This window comes from Cuculus canorus, chromosome 4 (assembly GCF_017976375.1).
Source record: "Cuculus canorus isolate bCucCan1 chromosome 4, bCucCan1.pri, whole genome shotgun sequence".
In the NCBI taxonomy this organism is placed as follows: Eukaryota; Metazoa; Chordata; class Aves; order Cuculiformes; family Cuculidae; genus Cuculus; species Cuculus canorus.
The window spans coordinates 453,755-474,503 of NC_071404.1; the positions used below are offsets into that span (position 1 = coordinate 453,755).

Genomic DNA, 20,749 nt, shown 5'->3' on the forward strand with positions numbered 1-20,749 from the left:
GTCTCCCCGAGCGGAGCAGAGGGGCAGAATCCCGTCCCTCCCTGCTGGCCACGCTGCTCCGGGTGCAGCCCAGGACACGGGTGGTTTCTGGGCTCTGAGCGCACGTTGGGGCTCCTGTGGAGCTTCTCCTCCCCCAGCACCCCAAGTCCTTCTCCTCAGGGCTGATCCCCATCACATCATCCCCCATCGTGTACTGAAAATGGGGATTGTCCCGACTCCGGTGTAGGACCTCACCCTTGGCCTGGTTGAACCTCCTGGGATTCTCACAGCCCCACTTCTCCACCTGTCCGGGTCCCTCCGGATGACATCCTGTCCTTCGGGTCAATGTCCTGTGTCAGGGTGACGTTCTGTGCCAGGATGGCACCCCGTGCCGGGACGGTGTCCTCTGCCAGGACGGTCTATGCCGGGATGAGGTGCTGGGGCACTGCCCCGAGCCAGGATGGATCCCTGTGCCGGGAGGATGTCCTGTGCCGGGATGGTACCCTGTGCCAGGACCGCCCTGAGCCAGAATGGTGCCATGTGCTGGGAGGATGCTTTGTGCCAGGACAATGCCCTGAGCCGGGACGGTGCCACGTGCTGGGATGATTCCCTGTGCCGGGACGATGCCCTCAGCCGGGACGATGCCACGTGCTGGGATGATTCCCTGTGCCAGGATGACGCCCTGTGCTGAGATGGTGCTTTGTGCCATGACAGTGCCCCGTGCCGGGATGATTCCCTGTGCCAGGACAGTGTCCTCTGCCAGGATGGTGTCCTGTGCCATGACAGCATCCTGTGCCGGGATGATTCCCTGTGCCAGGATGGATCCCTGTGCCAGGAGGATGCCCTGTGCCGGGATGATTCCCTGTGCCAGGACAATGCCCTGAGCCAGGATGGTGCCACGTGCTGGGATGATGCTTTGTGCCAGGACAATGCCCTGTGCCAGGACCATCCTGTGCCAGGATGATTCCCTGTGCTGGGACGATGCCCTGAGCCGGGATGATGCCCTGAGCCGGGACGATGCCACGTGCTGGGATGATTCCCTGTGCCAGGATAACGCCCTGTGCCAAGATGGTGCCCTGTGCTGAGATGATGCTTTGTGCCATGACAGTGCCCCGTGCCGGGATGATTCCCTGTGCCAGGACGGGGTCCTCTGCCAGGATGATCTATGCCGGGATGAGGTGCTGGGGCAATGCCCCGAGCCAGGATGGATCCCTGTGCCAGGAGGATGCTCTGTGGTGGGATGGCACGCTGTGCCGGGATGGTACCCTGTGCCAGGACAGTGCCCCGTGCTGGGATGATTCCCTGTGCCAGGATGGTGTCCCGTGCCAGGATGGTGTCCTGTGCCATGACAGCATCCTGTGCCGGGATGATTCCCTGTGCCAGGATGACGCCCTGTGCCGAGATGGTGCCCCGTGCTGAGATGGTGCTTTGTGCCATGACAGTGCCCCGTGCCGGGATGATTCCCTGTGCCAGGACAGTGTCCTCCGCCCGGATGATCTATGCCGGGATGAGGTGCTGGGGCAATGCCCCGAGCCAGGATGGATCCCTGTGCCAGGAGGATGCCCTGTGCTGGGATGATTCCCCGTGCCAGGAGGATGCCCTGCGCTGGGATGATTCCCTGTGCCAGGATGGATCCCTGTGCCAGGAGGATGCCCTGTGCTGGGATGATTCCCTGTGCCAGGATGGATCCCTGTGCCAGGAGGATGCTCTGTGCTGGGATGATTCCCCGTGCCAGGATGGATCCCTGTGCCAGGAGGATGCCCTGTGCTGGGATGATTCCCTGTGCCAGGATGGATCCCTGTGCTAGGAGGATGCCCTGTGCTGGGATGATTCCCTGTGCCAGGATGGATCCCTGTGCCAGGAGGATGCCCTGTGCTGGGATGATTCCCCGTGCCAGGATGGATCCCCGTGCCAGGACAGTGCCCGGGGCTGCGGTGATTCCCTGTGCCGGGATGATGCCCTGAGCCAGGATGGTGCTCCGTGCCGGGGTGATGCTTTGTGCCAGGATGGTACCCTGTGCCACGACAGCCCCCCACGCTGGTTGGCACCCCTGGGGTGCCGGGGCTCTGCCGGATGGGATGGGGGTGCCAGGGGGTCCCGGCTGCCTCTGACCTTTCCCATGAGGAGTTGGGGGGGTGGCAATGGTTGGTGCTTAGCGGGGTCCCCGTCCCCCCAAAGGAAGGGGGGGATTGGGGTGGGATCCCAGCTTTTGGGGGGTTCCCGTCCCCCCAAAGAAAGGGGGGGTTTGGGGCAGGACCGCAGCTCGGGGGAGGTGTGTCCCCGTCTCCCCACGGATGGGGGGTTTCAGGGCAGGATCTTGGCTTTTGGGGGGTCCCTATCTCCCCAAAAGGGGAGGGGTGTCCTGGATTTTGGAGGTGGTCCCCATCTTCCCACAGAAAGCGGGGGGATTTGGGGCAGGATGCCAGCTTTGGAGGGACCCCGTCTACCCCAAAGTGGGGATGATTTGGGGCAGGGCCCCAGGTTTTGGGGGGGTCCCCATCTCCCCATAGAAAGAGGGGATTGGGGCAGGATGGTGGCTGAGAGGGAGACTTGGGGCGGAATCCTGGCTTTTAGGGGGTCTCCAACCACCCACAGGAGGGGGGGTCGGGGTGGGATGCCGGCTGGGGGGGGGGGTGTACCCATCTCCCCAGAAGAGGGGGGAATTTGGGGTGGGATCCTGGCTTTTGGGGTTCCCAATCTCCCCAAAGAAAGAGGGGTTTGGGATGGGATCCTGGCTGCGGGGGGTCCTCATCTCCCCAAAAGAGGGGGGATTTGGGGCAGGATCCCGGATTTTGAGGGGGGTGTCTCCAACTCCCCGAAGAAATGGGGGGGGGTCCTAGCTGGGGGGGGTCTCTGTCTCCCCAAAAGAGGGGCGATTTGGGGCAGAATCCTGGCTTTTGGGGGGGGGTCCCATCTCCCCACAGGAGGGGGGGTTGGGGGTCGGATGCTGACTGAGGGGGGGGTATCCCCATCTCCCCAAAAGAGGAGGGAATTTGGGGCAGGATCTTGGCTTTTGGGGGGTCCCTATCTCCCCAAAGAAAGGGGGGGTTGGGGCAGGATGCTGGCTTTTGGCGGGGGGGGGGGGGGGGGGGGGGGCGGGGGGGAGTCTTGCCTCCCCAAAACAAAGGGGAATTTGGGGTGGAATCCCAGGTTTCGGAGGGTCCCCTTTTCCCCACTGTGGAGGGAGTTTGGGATGGGTTCCTGGTTTGGGGGTCCCCATCTCCCCATACGGTGCCCCCCCCCATCGCTGCCTCCATTAGAGCCATTAGTGGACGGGGGGGGGGGATTCCCGGGGGGCTCCCACGGCTGCTGGGAAACGGGAGGTGGGGGCAGAGCAAGAACCCCCCTGGGAAACGGGGTCCCTCTGGGGGTGCAGGGGGGACTCAGGGGGTCCCCAGACCCATTTAGGGTCTCAGGGGGTGCAGGGGGGGCTCAAGGGGTCCCCAGATCCATTTGGGGTCTCAGGGGGTACAAGGGGGTCTCAGGGGGTCCCCAGACCCATATGGGGTCTCAGGGGGTACAAGGGGCTCTCAGGGGGTCCCCAGATGTATTTTGGGTCTCCCTCCTGCGAGTATCCTGTCCTCCACGGGGTCCCCCCTGTTCCAAACACCCCAGAGGACGCAGTGGGGTCTCCTCTGGGTCCCCCTGGAACCCATTTGGGATCTTCTCCAGGGTCCCCCCGAGGCCCATTGGGGTCCCCCTCTGTTCCGAGCATCCCAGGGGATTCAGGAGGGTCTTCTCCAGGGTCTCCCTGGAACCCATTCGGGGTCCCTCCTGATCACCCCGGGGATGCCACAGGTCCCCAGTCCTGAGCACCCCCGGGGGATGCAATGGGGTCTCCCCTGTGCCTATTCGGGGTACCCCCGATCACCCTGGGGATACAGTGGGTCCCCCCCATTCTGAGCACCCAGGGGGATGCAGCGGGGTCTCCTTAGGAACCATTCGGGGTTCCCCCCCAGCGCCCCAGGGGATACAACAGGGTCTCCCCCGGGTCCCCCTGAGCATCCCTTGTCCTCTGCAGGGTCCCCCCATTCTGAGCATCCTGGGGGTGCAGCGGGGTCTCCCTGATACCTACTCGGGGTCCCCCCGAGCATCCCGGGGGATGTAGTGGGGTCTCCCTGGTACCCATTCGGGGTCCCCCCGAGCATCCCGGGGGATGTAGTGGGGTTTCCCAGATACCCATTTGGGGTCCCCCCGTTCTGAGCATCCGAGGGGTGCACCGGGGTCTCCCCGATACCCATTAGGGGTTCCCCTGAGCATCCCGGGGGATGTAGTGGGGTCTCCCTTGTACCCATTCGGGGTCCCCCTGAGCACCCTGGGGAACGCAGCGGGGTCTCTCCGGGGTCCCCCCGTGCCCTTTCGGGGTCTCCCCGGTACCCGTTCGGGGTCCCCCTGAGCATCCCGGGGGATGTAGTGGGGTCTCCCTGGTACCCATTCGGGGTCCCCCTGAGCATCCCGGGGGATGTAGTGGGGTCTCCCTGGTACCCATTTGGGGTCTCCCCGGTACCCACTCGGGGTCCCCCCTGAGCATCTCAGGGGACACAGCGGGGTCTCTCCGGGGTCCCCGCGGTGCCCATTTGGGGTCTCCCCGGTACCCTTTCGGGGTCCCCCCGAGCACCCCGGGGGACGCAGCGGGGTCTCTCCGGGGTCCCCGCGGTGCCCATTGGGGGTCCCCCCGGTACCCATTCGGGGTCCCCCCGAGCATCTCAGCGGGGTCTCTGCGGGGTCCCCCCGGTCCGGAGCATCCCCCGTTCGGCGGCCCCGGCCGTGCCCCGGGGGGGGTGCGGGTGCCCGGCTGTCCCCCCCCGGGCCGGGGCCGCTCCTCCCCGGAATGATGTCAGCGGAGCCTCCCCGGGGAGGCGCGGGGATGGCCCGGCCGGGGGGGGCGGCGCGGCGGCTGCTGATGGTGCTGGCGGCGGGGGGGGCGGCGGGGCGGCGGCGCCGGGGGGGCGGGCACCGGGGACACCCCCCCCCCCCGCCGCTGCTGCTGCTGCTGCCGCTGCCGCCCCCGCCCCGAGCCCCCCCGGGCCCCCGGAACGGCCCCGCCGCCCGCCCCCGCCCGGTAACGGCCCCCGCGGGGCTCCCTCCACCCCCCCCGGCTCCGCATCCCCCCTCTGAGCCTTCATCCCTCCCTCCATCCCTCCCTCCATCCCTCCCTCCATCCCTACATCCCTCCCTCTGGGGCTTCCTCCCTCCCTACATCCCTCCCTCCGAGCCTCCCTCCATCCCTCCCTCCCTCTGCCGCTTCTCTCTGCCCCTCCCTCCATCCCTTCCTCCATCCCTCCCTCCATCCCTCCCTCCATCCCTCCCTCTGCTGCTTCTCTCTGCCCCTCCCTCCATCCCTCCATCCCTTCCTCTGAGGCCTCCTACATCCCTACATCCCTCCTTCTATCCCTCCCTCTGCTGCTTCTCTCTGCCCCTCCCTCCATCCCTTCCTCCATCCCTTCCTCCATCCCTCCCTCCATCCCTCCCTCTGCCACTTCTCTCTGCCCCTCCCTCCATCCCTTCCTCCATCTCTCCCTCCATCCCTCCTTCCTTCGCTCTAAGCTTCCCTCCCTCTATCTCCTCCCTCCCTCCCCTCCTCCTTTGCATCCCCATCCCTCCCTCCATCCCCCCTTTACTCCACCGTCCCTCCCTCCCGTTCTCTAAGCCTTCCATCCCTCTCTCCATTCATCCCTCCTTCCTTAGCTCTAAGCCTCCCTCCCTCCATCTCCTCCTTCCCTCCATCTCCTCCCTCCCTCCCTCCATCTCCTCCTTCCCTCCATCTCCTCCCTCCCTCCCCTCCTCCTTTGCATCCCCATCCCTCCCTCCATCCCCCCCTTTACTCCACCATCCCTCCCTCCACTCCTCCCTTGTCACCCTCATGCCTCCACTCCTCTGCTCTCCCCACCCCTCCATCTCTCCCTCCCTCCACTCCTCTGCTCTCCCCACCCCTCCATCTCTCCCTCCCTCCACTCCTCTGCTCTCCCCATCCCTCCTTCCGCTCCTCCCTCCATTCCTCCCATCCCGCCCTCTTTCCAATCCTCTGCTTTCTCCCTCCATCGCTCCATCCCTCCATCCCACTCCGTCCTTCCCACCACTCCTCTTCTTTTCCCCTTCCTCCACTCCCCATCCCTCCTTCCACTCCTCCCTCCACTTCTCCCATCCCTCCCTCTCTCTACTCCCCTACTTTCCCCACTCCTCCCTCCCCTCCTGCTCTCCCCATCCCTCCATCCCTCCCTCCCCTCCTGCCATCCTTTCGTCTCTCCACTCTGTCCTCCCCATCCCTCCCTCCACTTCTCCCACCCCTCCCTCTCCCCACTCCTCTTTCCCCTGCTTTCCCCATTCCTCTCTCCGCTCCTGCTCTCCCCATCCCTCCATCCCACCCCATCCTCCCCTCCACTCCTGCTTTTCCCTTCCCTCCATCCCCATTCCTCTCTCCACTCCTCCCACCCCTCCCTCTCTCCACTCCCCTTTCCCCATTCCTCCCTCCCCTCCTGCTCTCCCCATCCCTCCATCCCATCCCATCCCATCCCATCCCATCCCATCCCATCCCATCCCATCCCATCCCATCTCATCCCATCCTTCCCTCCCCTCCTCTTCTTTCCTCCTCCTGCCCTCCATCCACATCCCTCCCCCCACTCCTCTCTCCACTCCTCCCACCCCTCCCTCCACTCCCGTTTTCCCCATCCCTTCCTCCACTTCTCCCTCCACTTCTCCCTCCACTTCTCCCTCCACTTCTCCCTCCACTTCTCCCTCCACTTCTCCCTCCACTTGCCCCATCCCTCCCTCTTTCCACTCCCTTTTCCCCTCCTTTCCCCACTCCTCCCTCCCCTCCCGCTCTCCCCATCCCTTCACCCTCCCCTCCTCTTCTTTCCCCCTCCCTCCATCCCTGTGCCTCCCTCCACTCTCTGCTTTCCCCATCCCTCCTTCCACTCCTCCCTCCCATCTCTCCCTCGCTCCCCTCCTCTTCTTTCCCCATCCCTCTCTCCACTCCCCTTTCCCCACTCCTCCCTCCCCTCCCGCTCTCCCCATCCCACCCTCCCCTCCTCTTCTTTCCCCCTCCCTCCCTCCCTCCAGCTCCAAGTTGTGGGGCGCAGCGCCGCCCCCCCGCTCCGCCCCCGCCGGTGCCGCTTCTCCGGGCGCCGCGGAGCTCGGGGCACCGGCCGAGCCAGTGCCATGTTCTCGGTGCAGGAGGCGCTGCCCCGGGGGGGGCTGCCCATGAAGGAGGAGCCGCTCCCCGCCGGGCTGCCCTCTGTCCGCTGGCTGCAGGGCACCGGCGTCCTCGATGCCAGCACGGCGGCGCAGAGGTAAGCGGCTCCGCGGGCATCCCGGGGTCTGTGGGCATCCTTGGGTCTGCGGGCATCCCGGAGTCTGTGAGCATCCCAGGCTCTGTGGGCATCCTCGGCTCTGCGGGCATCCCGAGGGTCTGTGAGCATCCCGGAGTCTGTGAGCATTCCCGGGCTCTGTGGGCATCCTCGGCTCTGCGGGCATCCCGGGGTCTGTGAGCATCCTCGGGTCTGTGGGCATCCCGGGGTCTGTGGGCATCCTCGGGTCTGCGGGCATCCCGGGGTCTGTGAGCATCCCGGGGGCTGTGGGCATCCCGGAGTCTGCGGGCATCCCGGAGTCTGTGAGCATTCCGGGCTCTGCGGGCATCCCGGGGGGTCTGTGAGCATTCTGGGCTCTGCGGGCATCTTCAGCTCTGTGGGCATCCCGAGGTCTGTGAGCATTCCGGAGTCTGTAGGCATCCTTGAGTCTGTGAGCATCCCGGGCTCTGTGGGCATCCCGGGGTCTGTGGGCATCCCGGGGTCTGTGGGCATCCCGGGGTCTGTGGGCATCCCAGAGTCTGCAGGCATCCCTGAGTCTGTGAGCATCCCAGGCTCTGCAGGCATCCTGGGGTCTGTGAGCATCCCGGGGTCTGTGGGCATCCCGGGGTCTGTGGGCATCCCGGAATCTGTAGGCATCCCTGAGTCTGTGAGCATCCCTGAGTCTGTGGGCATCCTCAGGTCTGCGGGCATCCCGGGGTCTATGGGCATCCCGGGGTCTATGGGCATCCCAGAGTCTGCAGGCATCCCTGAGTCTGTGAGCTTCCCTCTCTCTGTGGGCATCCTTGGGCTCCACAGGCATCCCCGGGTCTGTGAGCATCCTGGGCTCCACAGGCATCCTTGGCTCCGTAAACACCCTGGGTTCCGTGGGCATCCTTGCACTCTGCGGGCATCCTAGGGCACTGCGAGCATTCTTGGCTCCATGGGTACCCTTGGACTCTGCAGGCATCCTTGGGCACTGAGAGCATCCTGAGCTCTGTGGGCATCCTCAGTCCTACGGGCATCCCTGGGCACTGTGAGCATCCCAGGTTCCGTGGGCATCCTTGGGCAATGTGAGCATCCTCAGCTCCATGGGCATCCTGAGCACCACGGGCATCCCTGGGCAGTGTGAGCAGCCTCAGCCCCACGGGCATCCTTGCGTCTGCAGGCATCCCTCGGCACTGCGGGCATCCTTGGGCACTGTGAGCCTCCTGGGCATCCCGGGCATCCCAGGGGCAGTGTGAGCATCCCAGGCTCTGTGGGCATCCGTGGGCACAGCGGGCATCCTGGGCTCCACGAGCACCCTGGGCTCTGCAGGGATCCTTGGACACAGAGAGCTTCCCTGGGCCCACGGGCACCCCGGGCACCCTGGTGTCCCAGCTGCTGTGGGGGGTGTTGGATTCCACAGGCATCCCAGGCTCCGTGGGATCCTGGGTGCTGTGGGCATCCTGAGCATCGGGAGCATCTCTGGCTCCGTGGGATCCCGGGTGCTGTGGGCATCCTGAGCACTGGGAGCAGCTCTGGCTCCGTGGGATCCCGGGTGCTGTGGGCATCCTGAGCATCGGGGGCATCTCTGGCTCCATGGGATCCCGGGTGCTGTGGGCATCCTGAGCACTGGGAGCAGCTCTGGCTCCGTGGGATCCCGGGTGCTGTGGGCATCCTGAGCACTGGGAGCATCCCGGGCTCTTCAGGCATCCCGGGTGCTGCAGGCATGCCAGTCACCATGGGCATCCTGGGCTCCACGGGCATCCTGGGCTCTGTGGGCATGCCAGGCACCCTGCGCATCCCGGGTACCACGGGCTCTTTGGGCATCCTGGGCACCGTGGGCATCCCAAGTGCTGTGCACATCCTGGGTGCCACAGGCTCCTCGGGTATCCCGGGCACTGTGTGCATCCCGGGTGCCGTGGGCTCTTTGGGCATCCTGGGCACTCTGTGCATCCCAGGTGCTGTGTGCATCCCGGGTGCCATGGGCTTCTCAGACATCCCGGGCACTGTGTGCATCCCGGGTGCCGTGGGCTCTTCGAGTGTCCCAGGCACCCTGCACATCCCAGGTACCATGGGCTCCTCAGGCATCCCACGATCCCTGGGCATCCCGGGTACCACGGGCTCCTCAGGCATCCCAGGATCCCTGGGCATCCCGGGTACCACGGGCTCTTCTGGCATCCCATGATCCCTGGGCACCCCGGGTACCGTGGGCTCCTCAGACATCCTGGGATCCCTGGGCATCCCGGATGTCCCCCATTCCCGGGGCTCCCTGGGGCTCCAGGCACCCCTACCTCACCTCCTCCCTTGGCACGTTGGGGTCTCGGTCAGACGTCAGCCCCCCGGAGCACCCTGACCCCCAGCACCCACCGGTGCCATGCTGCTTGCCCGGTGCTGGGGGCGGTGGGGGGTGGCAGCGGGGGGGGTGCTGCTGCCGCAGCGGTGAGGGGTTCGTGCCGTGCCCACCAGGATCGGGACCCGCACCCCGGGCTGGCAGCGGTGCCATCGCTGCACCCCGGGCAGGGCTGGTGGCATCGTTTGGGGCGAGCGATCGCTGCGGCTGCTCCGACAGCCGGCGCTGCCCGGATCGCAGTGCCACAGCCCGGTGCCCACCGTGCCCTGGCCTCCCGGGGGGCTCCGTGCCCCCCATCCCCTGCCCAATCTGGGGGACTCCATGCACCCCATCTCCTGCCCAATCTAGGGGGGCTCCATGCACCCCATCCCCCCCTCCTGCCCAATCTGGGGGGGCTCCGTGCCCCCCATCCCCTGCCCAATCTGGGGGACTCCATGCACCCCATCTCCTGCCCAATCTAGGGGGGCTCCATGCACCCCATCCCCCCCTCCTGCCCAATCTGGGGGACTCCATGCACCCCATCTCCTGCCCAATCTAGGGGGGCTCCATGCACCCCATCCCCCCCTCCTGCCCAATCTGGGGGGCTCCATGCACCCCATCCCCTGCCCTCCTGGGGGGCTCCATGCACCCCATCCCCATCCCCTGCCCAATCTGGGGGGGCTCCATGCACCCCATCTCCTGCCCAATCTGGGGGGCTCCATGCACCCCATTCCCTGCCCTCCTGGGGGGGCTCCATGCACCCCATCCCCATCCCCTGCCCAATCTGGGGGGCTCCATGTGCCCCATCTGCATCTCCTGCCCAATCTGGGGGGGCTCCATGCGCCCCATGCTTTGAGGGGATCCCAGGGACCCCCAGGGCTGCAGCCTCTGGCACAGTCACAGTCCCCGCTGGAGACCCCGGCGGGGGGGACACGACATCGCCGTGGGGACCCCGAGCTCAGGGACAGCACGCACAGGGGTCCATGGATTTGGGGGGTACGCGGAGCCCCCCGGGAGGGCGGGGGATGGGGATGGGGTGCCTGGAGCCTTGAGCATCCCAAAGAGGGCAGGGAATGGGGTGCATGGAGCCCCCCTGGATTGGGCAGGGATGGGGATTGGGTGCATGAATCCCCCCAAGAGGGCAGGGATGGGGATGGGGTGCACGGAACCCCCCCAAGAAGGCAGAGATGGGGTGCATGGAACCCCCCCAAGAAGGCAGGGACGGGCATGGGGTGCACAAAGCCCCCCAAGAGGGCAGGGATGGGGATGGGGAGCACAGAGCCCCCCCCAAATGGGGCAGTGATGAGGATAGGGTCCACGAACCCCCTCAGGAGGGCAGGGATGGGGTGCACAGAGCCCCCAGAAAGCTCGTGACCCCCTCTTGGACCCCCATCCGGGGAGGGGGGCTCACCCCACCACCCCCAAACCCCTCCCAAACCCCCCATGGGACCCTGTGGCCACCGCAGGGCGATGCCAACCGCCCCCCCTGTACGCAGCCCGGGTCCCTGCGTGGGGTGCACCCCGGTGGGTGCCGGTGCCCCCCCCAATGCCAGGGGAGCCCCCCGGGAGCGGCGGCGTCGCGGTGCCAAGCGCGGCTGCTGCTTTCCTGTAAGAGCCCTCGGCGGGGGCTGCGCTGCTTGGAAATGCTCTGATTGCCTTTAATAATTAATCGCAGCCGCACTCGGCTTCGGGGCGCGCCGGGGGGGCGGCAGCGGGGATGCAGCCCTTACCCAGCTCCATCACTGCCCCCCACCACACACACACCCCAAAAAGCACTTTAGGGCTCAGGCTTTGGGGCGGCGGAGGGAAGGGAGGGCTGGCACTGGTGGCACTGGTGGCACTGGTGGCACTGTGCCACCTCCCTGTCAGCCGTAGTGGGGTGACAGCGGGGTCCCCGTGGCCATGGGGGTCCCTGGGAGACAATGGGATGGAGACCTGGTGATGCTGGGGGGGTCCTGGGGGGGGTCCTGGGGGGGGGTCAGGGTGCTGTGCCGCAGGGATGGGTGCTGGGAGCGATCCTGGGAGCCCACAGGATGGGGACAGGGGACATGGCCATGGGTGGCACCTGAGGACGCGCGTGCCCGGGCAGGCGTTTGCCCACGGGGGACCTTTGATCAGCTTTTCCCTCCATCCCAGACAAGTGTCCCAACGTCCTGATGTCCCCACATCTTGATGTCCCCACATCTTGATGTCCCCACGTCCTGGTGTCCCCACATCTTGGTGTCCCCACGTCCTGGTGTCCCCATATCTCAGCATCCGCACATCCCGGTGTCCTCACGTCCCTGTGTCCCCGTGTTCCCACACCCTGATTTCCCCATGGCCTGGTGTCCCCATGTCCCAGTGCTGCCGTGTTCCGATGTCCCCACATCCCGATGTCCCCATGTCCTGGTGCCCCCACGTTCTGGTATCTCCGTGTCCCGGTGTCCCCAGGTCCCTGTGTCTCCAGGTCCCACTGTCCCCATGTCCTGGTGTCCCTATGTCTTGGTGTCCCTGTGTCCCCACATTCTGGTGTCTCCAAATCCCAGTGTCCCTCTGTCCCAATGTCCCTCTGTTCTGGTGTCCCTGTGTCCCTCCATCCCAGTGTCCCTCTGTCCCCATGTCCCTCTATCCCTCCATCCCGGTGTCTCTCTTTTCCAGTGTCCTTTTGTCCCTCTGTCCCTCCATATCCGTGTCTCTGTCCCAGCATCCCTCTGTCCCAGTGTCCCTGTGTCCCTCCATCATGGTGTCCCTGTTTCCCTCCATCCCGGTGTCCCTCTGTCCCTCTGTCCTGGTGTCCCTCCATCCTGCTGTCCCTCTATCCCAGTGTCCCTCTGTCCTGGTGTCCCTTCATCCCAGTTTTTCTGTCCCAGTGTCCCTCTGTCCCAGTGTCCCTGTGTCCCTCTGTCCCCATGTCCCTGTGTCCCTCCATCCTGGTGTCCCTCTGTCCCTTTGTCCCTGTGTCCCTCCATCCTGGTGTCCCTCCATCCCTGTGTCCCTCTGTCCCAGCGTCCCTGTGTCCCTCTGTCCCAGTGTCTCTCTGTCCCTCCATCCCTGTGTCTCTCTGTTCCAGTGTCCCTCTATCCCTCTGTCCTGGTGTCCCTTCATCCCAGTGTTTCTGTCCTGGTGTCCCTCTGTCCCTGTGTCCCTCTGTCCCCATGTCCCTGTGTCCTTCCATCCTGGTGTCCCTCCGTCACTGTGTCCCTTTGTCCCAGTGTCCCTCTGTCCTGATGTCCCTCTGTCCCAGTGTCCCTGTGTCCCTCCATCCCTGCGTCCCTCCATCCCTGTGTCCCTCTGTCCCTGTGTCCCTCCATCCCGATGTCCCCCTGTCCTGGTGTCCCCCCGTCCCGCCCCACGCCGGGGTGGGCTCTGCCGTGTCCCCAGGGGGTGCAGGGCTGTCCCCAGGGTGGAAGGGGTTCCAGCAGCCTCACCCCCTCCCTCCCGGGGTGGTTTTCCCCAGAAAAGGGGGGATTTTGGTCCCTTTGCTGTTCCGTTGCCCCACGGGGACCCGCGGCACCCCCAGACCCCCCACTGGGATGGGGCGCAGTCGGAGCTGGAGCATCCCTGGGGACAGCCCCGTCACCCTCCCTCGCTGTCCCTGCGCTGTCCCCCTGGGGGTCCCTGTGGGGACATCAGTGGTGGCCCCGGAGCAGCGCTGCGTGCCGAGGGGGGACCCAGGGAGGTGGTCCTGGGGGTCCCCGTGGGGACATCAGTGGTGGCCCCGGAGCAGCGCTGCGTGCTGAGGGGGGACCCAGGGAGGAGGTCCCGGGGGTCCCCGTGCTCACCCCCCATCTCCTCCCGGTGCCGCAGTGGGGTGGGCTTGGCCAGAGCCCACTTTGAGAAGCAGCCGCCCTCCAACCTACGGAAATCCAACTTCTTCCACTTCGTCCTGGCCATGTACGACCGGCAGGGCCAGCCCGTGGAGATCGAGCGCACGTCCTTCATCGACTTCGTGGAGAAGGAGAGGGTGAGACCTCCAGGACGGGGCTGTGGTGGGACGGGGTTGTTGAGATGATGGGGTTCTGGTGGAATGGGGTTCTTGAGATGATGGGGTTGTTGAGAAGATGGGGTTGTTGAGATGATGGTGGAGTGGAGGGATGGGGTTGTAGAGATGATAGGATTGTGGTGGGATGGGGTTGTTGAGATGATAGGGTTGTGGTGGGATGGGATTGTTGAGATGATGGTGTTGTTGAGATGATGGTGTTGTGGAAGGATGGGGTTGTTGAGATGGTGGTGGTGTGGTGGGATGGGGTTGTTGAGATGGTGGTGGTGTGGTGGGATGGGGTTGTTGAGATGGTGGTGGTGTGGTGGGATGGGGTTGTTGAGATGATGGGGTTGTTGAGGGATGGGGTTGTTGAGATGATGGTGGTGTGGTGGGATGGGGTTGTTGAGATGATGGTGGTGTGGTGGGATGGGGTTGTTGAGATGGTGGTGGTGTGGTGGGATGGGGTTGTTGAGATGATGGTGTTGTGGAAGGATGGGGTTGTTGAGATGGTAGTGGTGTGGTGGGATGGGGTTGTTGAGATGATAGGGTTGTGGAGGGATGGGGTTGTTGAAATGGTGGTGGTGTGGAGGAATGGGGTTGTTGAGATGATGAAACTGTGGTGGAATGGGGCTGTGGTGGGATGGGGTTGTGGAGGGATGGGGCTGTGGAGTTGATGGAGTTGTGGAGGGAGGGGGTTGGGGTGGGATTGGGTTGTGGTGGGATGAGGTTACTGAAATGATGGGGTTATGTTGGGGATGCGGTTGTCGAGATGATGGGACTGTGGTGGGATGGGGTTGTGGAAAGGGGGCTGTAGAGAGGATGGGGGTGTGGTGGGACGAGGTTGTTGAGATGATGGGGTCGTGGTGGGATGGGGTTGTTGAGTTGATGGGGTCATGGTGGAATGGGGTTATGGTGGGACGAGGTTATTGAGATGATGGGGTTGTGGTGGGAGGGGGTTGTGGTGGGGCGAGGTTGTTGAGATGATGGGGTTGTGGTGGGATGAAGTTGTTGAGATGATGGGGCTGTGGTGGGACGAGGTTGTTGAGATGATGGGGCTGTGGTGGGATGGGGTTGTGGTGGGACGAGGTTGAGATGATGGGGTTGTGGTGAGATGGGGTTGTGGTGGGGTGGGGTTGTGGTGGGATGAGGTTGTTGAGATGATGGCGTTGTGGTGGGATGAGGTTGTTGGGATGATGGGGTTGTGGTGGGATGGGGTTGTGGTGGGACGAGGTTGTTGAGATGATGGGGTTGTGGTGGGATGAGGTTGTTGAGATGCTGGGGTTATGGTGGGATGGGGTTGTTGAGATGATGGGGGTGTGGTGGGATGGGGCTGTGGTGGGACGAGGTTGTTGAGATGATGGGGTTGTGGTGGGATGGGGCTGTGGTGGGACGAGGTTGTTGAGATGATGGGGTTGTGGTGGGATGGGGTTGTTGAGATGATGGGGTTGTGGTGGGACGGGGTTGTGGTGGGACGAGGTTGTTGAGATGATGGGGTTTTGGTGGGATGAGGTTGTTGAGATGATGGGGTTGTGGTGAGATGGGGTTGTGGTGGGGTGGGGTTGTGGTGGGACGAGGTTGTTGAGATGATGGGGTTGTGGTGGGATGAGGTTGTTGAGATGCTGGGGATATGGTGGGACGGGGTTGTTGAGATGATGGGGGTGTGGTGGGACGGGGTTGTGGTGGGACGAGGTTGTTGAGCCGATGGGGTTGCTGAGCTGCGGGGGCTGTGGTGGGTGGGGGTCCCCCTGCCCCGTTCTCTCGGTGCCGCTGTGCCCATCTCCTGGCAGCGCCCCCCGAGGTGTCCCCTGGTGTCCCCCCAGGAGCAGAACGGCGAGAAGACCAACAACGGGATCCAGTACCGCCTGCAGCTGCTCTACAGCAACGGTGGGTGAGGGCGGGGGGGCGCGGGCGCGGGCGCGGCTCACCCCCGTCTCGCCGCAGGGCTCCGCACACAGCAGGACCTCTTCGTGCGCCTCGTCGACTCCGTCTCCAAGCAGGTGCGTGCAAGGGGGGCACAGCCGGGCACGCGCGTGTGCAAGGCAGGCGTGCGGACGGGCATGCGGCCGTGCAGGGCCGCGGCCGTGGGGGTGCGTGCATGCAGGCACACGCGTGTGCAAGGACACGGGGGTGGGTGTGCAAAGGGTGCATCTGTACACACACGTGTGTGCAAGGCCACGGGGGTGGGAGTGCAGAGTGGGTGCATGCAGTCACACGAGTGTGCAAGGACATGGGGGTGGGTGTGCAAAGGGTGCATCCGTACACACACATGTGCAAAGCCATGGGGTGGGGGTGCAGGGTGGGTGTATCCATACACACACATGTGCAAAGCCATGGGGTGGGGGTGCAGGGTGGGTGCATGCAGGCACACGCGTGTGCAAGGCCACAAGGGTGGCAGTGTAGAGGGTGCATGCAGGCACACGCATGTGCAAGGCTAGGGGGGTGGCAGTGCAGAGCGTGCATGCAGGTACACGCGTGTGCAAGGCCACGGGGGTGGGGGTGCAAAGGGTGCATCCATACACACACATGTGCAAGGCCATGGGGTGGGTGTGCAGGGTGGGTGCATGCAGGCACACATGTGTGCAAGGACACAGGGTAGATGTGCAGAGTGGGTACATACATACACATGCGTGTGCAAGGCCACGGAGGTCTGTGTGCAGGGTGGGTGCATGCAGACACACGCGTGTGCAATGCCATGGGCGTGGGAGTGCGGAGTGGGTGCATACAGACATACGCGTGTGCAAGGCCACGGGGGTGGCAGTGCAAAGGGTGCATACGTACACACACGTGTGCAAGGCCACGGGGGTGGGTGTGGGGAGTGGGTGCATACAGACACACGCGTGTGCAAGGCCATGGGGGTGGGTGTGCGGAGTGGGTGCATGCAGACACACGTGTGTGCAAGGCCGCCTTGTGTAAGCACATGCGGTCCTACCCGGGCACACACACGTGCACAGACACCCACTCGCAGACGGGTGCACACACGTACACGGGCACACACACACCTGCACACGTGCACACAGGTGCAGCAGAATACACTCGTGCACTGGTGCACACGCATGCACAGAGCCGCACACATTTCTGCATGCACACACACGTTGCACACGCATGCACAGACACACACGTGCACAGATGCACACGCACGTGCAGCCGCACGCGCACGCACAGGCGCATACGCTGCGCAGATGGACACACGTGCACACACACGCAGAGATGCACATGCACACACGTGCACGCACGCACATGCACACGCGTGTACAGACGCTCACGCGTGCACACGCACGCGCACCCCCGTGCACACGCAGCCCCCGTGTCCCCCCAGGCCATCGTCTACGAGGGGCAGGACAAGAACCCCGAGATGTGCCGAGTGCTGCTCACCCACGAGATCATGTGCAGGTGGGGGGGGGCTGGGGGGTCCCGGGGGGGCCTGGGGGTATGAGGGGTCCCAGGGGGTCCAGGTGGTCCAGGGGTATGGGGATCTGGGGGGTCCCAAGGGGTCCTGGGGCTCCAGGGGTCCTGGGGAGTCCCGGGCATCCAGGGGGTCCTGGGGGTCCAGGGGGTCTGGGGGGGTCCCAGGGAGTCTTGGGGGTCCAGGGGGTCCCAGGGAGTCTTGGGGGTCCAGGGGGTCCGGGGGATCTGAGGGTCCCGGGGGGTCCTGGGGGATCTGGGGAGTCCTGGGTATTCAGGGAGCCTGGGGAGTCCGGGGGATCTGGGGGTCCCAGGGGTCTGGGGGGGTCCCAGGGGGTCCTGGGGCTCCAGGGGTCCCGGGCATCTGGAGGGTCCCAGGGGGTCCTGGGGAATCCAGGGAGCCCGAGGGGTCCCGGGGGGTCCCACAGGTCCTGGGGGGTCCTGGGTATCCAGGGGGCCTGGGGGGTCCGGGGGATCTGGGGGTATGGGGGTCTGGGGGGTCCCAGTGAGTCCTGGGGCTGCAGGGATCCTGGGGAGTCCTGGGCATCCGGGGGGTTCTGGGGGTCCGGGGAGGGTCCTGGAGGGTCCCAGGGGGTCCTGGGGAATCCAGGGAGCCCGAGGGGTCCTGGGGGGTCCCACAGGTCCTGGGGGGGTCCCCCGAGCCCCATCAGCACCGCTCTTGTTTATCACCCCGTCTTCTGCCAATTAACGCTCCGTGTCAGCGCCGTTAATTGATCTCTGGGAGCTGCGCTAACGAAGCCGGGGCAGGACCCCCCCTTTCTGCCCCCCCCTTTCTGCCCCCCCCGGTCTGGCAGTGCGATGTTTGTCACCTGCCGGTGTCCCCATCGCAGCAATGTGACCCCCCCCGGCGCTCCCCAGGGCTGGGGGGCAGCGTCACCCCCCAATCAGAGCCTGGGGGGCAGCAGGGGTGTCCCGGAGCCCCCCCATCCCGGCACCCCAGGGACACGCCTGTCCCCTCTGCGCTCACCCCATAGCACAGGGCTGGTGATGTTGGGGGGCACCCATTGCCCCCAGTGTCCCAGCATGTCCCCATCCCAAAGTGCCATCCTGTTCCAGAGTGCCATCCCATCCCACCCCACCCCACCCCATCCCATTCCATTCCATTCAATCCCATCCCACCCCACCCCACCCCATCCCATCCCATTCCATTCCATTCCATTCCACGCCATCCCATCCCACTCCACCCCATTCCAACCCATCCCATCCCATTCCATCCCATCCGTGTGACATTCCACGCCATCCCATCCCATCCCATCCCATTCTATTCCAATCCGTCCCACCCCATTCCATTCCATCCCATCCCATCCCACCCCACCCCATCCCATCCCATCCCAGTGTGACATTCCATCCCATCCCATCCCATCCCATCCCACCCCATCCCATCCCACCCCACCCCATCCCAGTGTGACATTCCACCCCATCCCACCCCATCCCATTCCATTTCATTTCATTTCATCCCATTCCATCCCATCCCACCCCATCCCACCCCATCCCATTCCATCCCACCCCATCCCACCCCATTCCATCCCATTCCATTCCATTCCATCCCACCCCATCCCAGTGTCCCCCCCGGCGCCCCCTCCCACCTCCATCCCCCCTCCCTCACCCTCTGCCCATGGTGGGGGCGCCCATCGTCCCCTCTGCACCCACTTTCTCCCTCCCTGGGGCAGGACCCCCCCCCCCCCCCCCCCCATAGCCCAGGGGATTCCGGGGGGGCTCCGGGGGGGTTCTCTGGGGTTTGGGGGCCCCCCAGCCCCCCTCACCTCACTCCTCCCCCCGTTTCCAGCCGCTGCTGTGACAAGAAGAGCTGCGGGAACCGCAACGAGACCCCCTCGGACCCCGTCATCATCGACCGGTACTGGGGGGCTGCGGGTTTGGGGGTCCCCAGCGCTGCCTCGTTAGCGCTAACGAGCTGGGGAGCGGGAGGGGCAGCCCGGGGAGAGCGCATGGATAATCCGGGGTGTCCGGTTGTCAGGGCCACACGCTGCGAGGACAGCCGGTGTGTGGCCGTGGCACAGGGTGGGCGCGGGAACTGCGTCCTCCCGGCACCGGGGAGGGCGTCCGTCCGTCTGTCCGTCTGTGGCTCTGTCCCTCTGTCCTCCCTGACAGCTCCCACCTCCCTCCTTCCGCCAAGCCCTGTGTCCATCCCTCCTGCCCATTACCCATCCTGCTGTCCGTCCGTCCATTCGTCCATCCGTCCATCCATCCCTCCATCCATCCCTCCATCCCTCCATCTCTCCATCCATCCCTCCATCCCTCATCCCTCCATCCCTCCATCAATCCCTCCATCCCTCCATCCCTCCATCCCTCCCTCTTTCCATCCATTACCCATCCCACTGTCCCTCCATCCCTCCATCCATCCATCCATCCATCCATCCATCCATCCTTCCGTTACTCATCCTGCAGTCCCTCCACCCATTTCTTCATCTCTCTGTCCCTCCATCCATCTTTTCTTCCATTCATCCGCCACTCTTACCCTTCCATCAACTCCTGTCCAATACCCATCCCGCTGTCCCTCCATCCATCCCTCCTTCCATCCATGACCCGTCCTGCTGTCCCGCCATCCATCTTTTCTTCCACTTGCCCTCCATTCTTATCCATCCCTCCCTCTTTCCATCCATTACTCATCCCAACGTCCCTCCACCCATTCCTCCATCCCTCTGTCCTTCCATCCTTCCATCCATCTTTCCATCACTCCCTCCACTCATCCCTCCTTCCATCCATTCCTGCTTCCATACATCCCTCCATTCCTCCTTCCATCCCTCCATTCCTTCATCCCTCCATCCTTCCATCCATAGAACCATAGAACCATAGAATCACCAGGTTGGAAAAGATCTCTTGGGTCATCGAGTCCAACCGTTCCATCTGCCACTAAACCATAGCCCTCAGCAGATCCCTCCCTCTGTCCGTCCCTCCATCCGTCCGTCCATCCATCCCTCCATCCCTCCATCCCTCCATCCATCTCTCCTCTCCCCCCTCACCTCTGAGGGCTGGTGGCATCTCCAGGCTGGTGACATCCTTGGGCTGTTGACACCCCCAAGCTGGTGACACCCTGAAGCTAGTGACACCCCCAAGGCTGTTGACCCCCCCAAACTGGTGACACCCCAAAGGTAGCGACACCCCCAGGCTGGTGGCATCTCCAGGCTGGTGACATCCTTGGGCTGGTGACCTCCCAAGCTGGTGACACTCCAAGGCTGGTGGCATCTCCAACCTGGTGACATCCTTGGGCTGTTGACACCCCCAAGCTGGTGACACCATGAAGCTGGTGACACTCCCAAGCTGGTGACACCCCCAGGGCTGGTGACCCCCCAGGGCTGGTGATGCCCCAAAGCTAGTGGCATCCCCCAGGGCTGGTGACACCCCCAGACTGGTGGCATCTCCAGGCTGGTGACATCCTTGGGCTGTGGACACCCCCAGGCTGGTGACACCCCAAAGCTGGTGACACCCCCAAGCTGGTGACACCTCAAAGCTAGTGACACCCCCAGGGCTGGTGAACCCCCAGGGCTGGTGACACCCCAAAGCTAGTGGCATCTCCAGGCTGGTGACATCCTTGGGTTGGTGACCCCCCAAGCTGGTGGCATCTCCAGGCTGGTGACATCCTTGGGCTGTTGACACCCCCAGGCTGTGGACACCCCAAAGCTAGTGACACCCCCAGGCTGATGGCATCTCCATGCTGGTGACATCCTTGGGTTGGTGACACCCCAAGCTGGTGACACCCCAAGGCTGGTGACACCCCAAAGCTAGTGGCATCTCCAGGATGGTGACATCCTTGGGCTGTGGACACCCCCA

The 20,749-nt window shown here is 64.7% G+C and overlaps 1 protein-coding gene across 6 annotated transcripts in view; it reads left to right on the top strand.

Moving 5' to 3' along the window:
• Nucleotides 1–4,971: 4,971 nt before the first annotated feature.
• EBF4 (EBF family member 4) overlaps nucleotides 4,972–20,749 on the top strand; it is a 37,593-nt gene continuing 21,815 nt past the window's right edge. For 2 of the 6 annotated variants that reach the window (XM_054065718.1, XM_054065719.1), the window contains exons 1-7: nucleotides 4,972–5,041; nucleotides 7,153–7,268; nucleotides 13,363–13,519; nucleotides 15,358–15,421; nucleotides 15,479–15,534; nucleotides 16,854–16,927; nucleotides 18,747–18,815. In XM_054065718.1, coding sequence (XP_053921693.1) covers nucleotides 7,180–7,268; nucleotides 13,363–13,519; nucleotides 15,358–15,421; nucleotides 15,479–15,534; nucleotides 16,854–16,927; nucleotides 18,747–18,815 — 509 coding nt within the window. In that variant the 5' untranslated portion in view covers nucleotides 4,972–5,041; nucleotides 7,153–7,179. Of the gene's footprint in view, nucleotides 5,042–7,137; nucleotides 7,269–8,294; nucleotides 8,465–13,362; nucleotides 13,520–15,357; nucleotides 15,422–15,478; nucleotides 15,535–16,853; nucleotides 16,928–18,746; nucleotides 18,816–20,749 lie in introns of those variants that run through there. The other 4 variants (XM_054065714.1, XM_054065716.1, XM_054065715.1 and 1 more) reach the window with 3 other exon arrangements.